Below are 3680 nucleotides of genomic sequence, written 5' to 3'. Positions count from 1 at the left end.
ACCCAAATGGCTACACAGACAGACAGAGATAAAGAAAGGGATCAAGAGTTCAGCCTTTTCTCTCTCACAAAAGTTAAGCTGATTAAAATAGGTGCTTGAATTTTAAATTACGTTTACGGATAATCATTAAAAAAAGCAACACACACACAAAACCTGTCACAATATTGACAGTACAAAACACATGCAGACTTTGCAATCTGCATACATAATACAACTGTGCAAGCAGTTGTATTAATAAATAGCTAGAAATTGACCATTACTGATACAGTTTTAAATAGATTACTATCAGGCAGTTTAAAAAAAATCTTAATGCAAAATTAAACCAGAAGGTGACCAAATGACCGTAGTTTGTTGAAGTGTGACTTCGCACCTTATCACCATGGCGCATGGAAACACTTGGGGACGCGTCAAAACGCAATTTGGCACGGGTTTCCAGGGCCTGATAAAAAGACGGTTCCTGTCAGCTTCCCCACATCCTCACAACACTTTATGAAGAGCTGACCACCACAAGGAGCCATGGAGACCTGCGCTAACAAGAGTGGGCTATCGTCTGTTTCTAACGGAGGCAATTCGAGCCAGCAGTCCGAGTTGTGGAGGCCATGGTTTCGAAATGAGGATAACAATGTCCGACACAAGGTAAGTTTTGCACGTTCAAGTTTGTATTTTTGAAATCCAAACACGCACTGCTTACTTGACAGAAAGACTAAAGAAATCTCTTTGTTTTTAGAATCTTTCAAACCATGGAGACCTCAGTGGCGCAAAAGATCCGAAAACACCTCAAGTGATCCATCCAGTCAAGTAAGTGGAGCTTTATTAATTAAGGCATCGTTGAATAAAAGAGTAAAGTCTACAAATATAAAAACATCAATTGCTTTTTGTTCTAAGGTTGTACTGGCCAAAATCGAGATGCTTTGATTATCTGTACCGGGACGCAGAAATACTCCTTCGCAACTATCCAGTCCAAGCAGCAATCTGCACCTACGAAGACTCCAGCAGCGACGAAGACAACGATGATGACGAGGAGGAGGTTGAAAAGGAGCGGAACTAAATGTCTTCGTGAACTTTGAAGAATGTTGCATGCTGTCATATTGGACAATATTTATATATATATATCTTTTAATTTATTCCTGTAATTATATGTAAATAGTTCAAATACCAGTTACCAAGCTTAAGTTATTCCTTTCACATTTCTACCTCCTTTGTATTTTATAATAAAATGCAGGAAATAAATTTCGTTATCTGGAGTTTATTTGCTTTTTAAATAATAACTGCACGCTCACACACAAATTAAGCATTCAGCGCTGCATTGATTGACTGAAGTGTTCAAGGGAAAATGAGAACTTCTCCAGTAGACTGACATTTTCCATTCGAAAGATATCAGGTTGATTTTATGCAAGTGCAGAACTTGTTTGGGCCTTTCTTACTTACTGTATTTATTTATGGCACTGAAACATCTAAAACCTCATATGAATATATCCTACAAGTCACTCTAAATGTATGCAGATCCCTTAATTAGACGTTGTAGCAGAGCTTTTTCTTTCCATATTTGCATTCACTTTACTGGCTATAACCGCTTTCTTTCCACTGAACATCCCTTTTCCCACGGATAAGTGCAGGGTGTTAAACCCACCATTTCCTGTGCAGTGTCGCGTGAATCGCGGAAACTGTGGGACAGGTGGAGGGCGCAAACCCCTGTCACCAGAGACCATAAAGTTTGGCTGAGACAAACGGAGGTGAAACATTTTAGAAGAAGAAAATGTACTGATAACATTAGCAGAGAATCTGTATTTTATGTGGGCCATCAAAGGACTTCTACCAACTTGTGCGCTGAAGTGCATCAGACCTAACCCATAAAGTCACACGTCCTCCTTGGGATGACACCGCATATTTGGGGAGCAAGCATGAAGCAGGAGGTCGAATCTGACAGGCACGAGGCGAGGAAACAAAAAACTGTTAACATTAGGTTTGCATTTTTTTAAAATTAGGCTCTTAGTTTGACTCAGTCAAGCAGGATTTGGGGTGAAAGGGGGAGGTGCTAACAGGCTCATGTGATAACAAACCTTGCAATAGAGAACCACTGTGTTTCATCTGCTCAATGTTTCCCAACCTCTATCCTTATGGACCCCTACTTTACAACAAAAGCATTCATGGACTAGTTGTATTTTCTTAGCTAGAGCTAACCCCCATGATCTTGATTGTTTAAACTGTTGAAAACCAACTAGTGACTGAATTGGTTTGACTGAATGTATGTTCCAGTTCTTATGCTTGTGCCTACGCTTGCTTTAAAATCATAGCAAGTGTAGGCACAGAAACAACACTGATGTAGAGTGTGTTAACAAGAGCTAGATTAACTCATTGCAAACCTTTACTGGTCCATTATTCCGCCTGCTATTGGTGCATTATTGGTGCCCATATAATGCACCATCATTCTATACATATGTATAGTATCTTGTGTTTTTTTCTGGTTATATAACATATATCACCCAGTAAACCAACATGAATTAATAGCGATCTAAGGATAAAAGCCTGTGAACTTAGAGCCATATCAGTTGCCTGTTTAGAGAGTGACATCTCAACCTTTCTTCTAAAATTCCTCTGATGATGTTTATAATAACAATGTGTCCTTACTGGAATGCAGAAGTGAATGAGTTTATTATTTTAAAGTTATGGTATCAGGTTGTGACTACTCAAATTTAAATCAAATTCAAATTTTATTTGTCACGTACACAGTCATACACAGTACGATATGTAGTGAAATGCTTGGACAACTGCTCGTGACCTAAAGAAAACAAAAAAGGAAAAGGCTATGAATAAGATAAGTTCTACTGCTTGTAATTGTAGTAAATCCCAACAGAGTCTTGGGTTTTGGACCACAAAACATATGACATGTCCAAATAGTTACATCAGCCAGCAATCATGCGATATAGCAATTAAAGTGACACTTGTCATGTTAAAGTTCTGTTTCATGAGCTTGCTCTACTTTGGATATGATGCAAGTACTATGAGTAGTCTAGTATGGGTTGCTAAAGCCTCAACAACATATCTGCACATTTGAACTGTTGAACTTTTCAAGTCACACCAGTGTTGACCTTTTAAACCGTGCCATGGGAACTTTTTAGATCATCTGTAGGTGTTCTGAAGAGTGCAAAGTTTGCACGCCTTTGTGGTGAGACAAATTTTGGGCTCTTAACTGCACTGGGGGCGATGCATCACCCCAGCACATGTGACATATCATAGACAGACTTCAACGTAGGAATGTTTAATAATTTGCAAAATACTTGTTCGCTGATACTTTAATAGTAGTACAGGCCTCTGATTAATAAAGAAAAAAACTATGGTGTTGTTGGTTCAATAAACCATCACAAAAGGTAAAACAATGACTTTCTAGAGCAAGTGATCACAATCTGAGTCCTGAGCATCAAAATTCATTTTAATGTCTAAATATTCAACTGAGATCATAGATTTTGATGAATTACTGAAGTAATTGTCTGCAACTGTAGGAGCTTTGGGACTTTCCCAGGCATGCGTGGGTGTTAAAGCTACTGGAGTGTCACTTACTTTGGTGTGAAATCTGCTCACGTCCAGGAATAAACATAAAACAAGGGAAAGATGTGTGTCCTCGTGAAATGATAGCCAGCTGAATGCTTGGATAATGCAGCTGCAAATATGATAATAAAAAG

General features: G+C 38.6%; 1 protein-coding gene across 1 annotated transcript; it reads left to right on the top strand.

Moving 5' to 3' along the window:
- Window positions 1–486: 486 nt before the first annotated feature.
- Window positions 487–1230, top strand: ripply2 (ripply transcriptional repressor 2). The gene is made up of 3 exons (XM_085383223.1): window positions 487–636; window positions 728–798; window positions 886–1230. The coding sequence occupies exons 1-3, from the start codon at window positions 517–519 to the stop codon at window positions 1046–1048; spliced, it is 354 nt and encodes a 117-aa protein (XP_085239349.1). The 5' UTR covers window positions 487–516; the 3' UTR covers window positions 1049–1230.
- The last annotated feature ends 2450 nt before the right edge of the window (window positions 1231–3680 follow it).

Source organism: Rhamphochromis longiceps, linkage group LG15, assembly GCF_057381845.1.
Source record: "Rhamphochromis longiceps isolate RC_006_pf linkage group LG15, R_longiceps_female_GT1.1, whole genome shotgun sequence".
NCBI lineage: Eukaryota > Metazoa > Chordata > Actinopteri > Cichliformes > Cichlidae > Rhamphochromis > Rhamphochromis longiceps.
The sequence above is the reverse complement of the archived record's forward strand: the minus strand, read 5'-3'. Positions and strand labels throughout refer to the sequence as shown.

Bases quoted from the DNA above. Each gene is read 5' to 3' on its own strand.
- ripply2 (XM_085383223.1), top strand. From the start codon at position 517: ATGGAGACCTGCGCTAACAAGAGTGGGCTATCGTCTGTTTCTAACGGA. The intron at 637-727 runs GTAAGTTTTGCA...CTTTGTTTTTAG, and splicing joins ATAACAATGTCCGACACAAG to AATCTTTCAAACCATGGAGA. The intron at 799-885 runs GTAAGTGGAGCT...TTTTGTTCTAAG, and splicing joins CAAGTGATCCATCCAGTCAA to GTTGTACTGGCCAAAATCGA.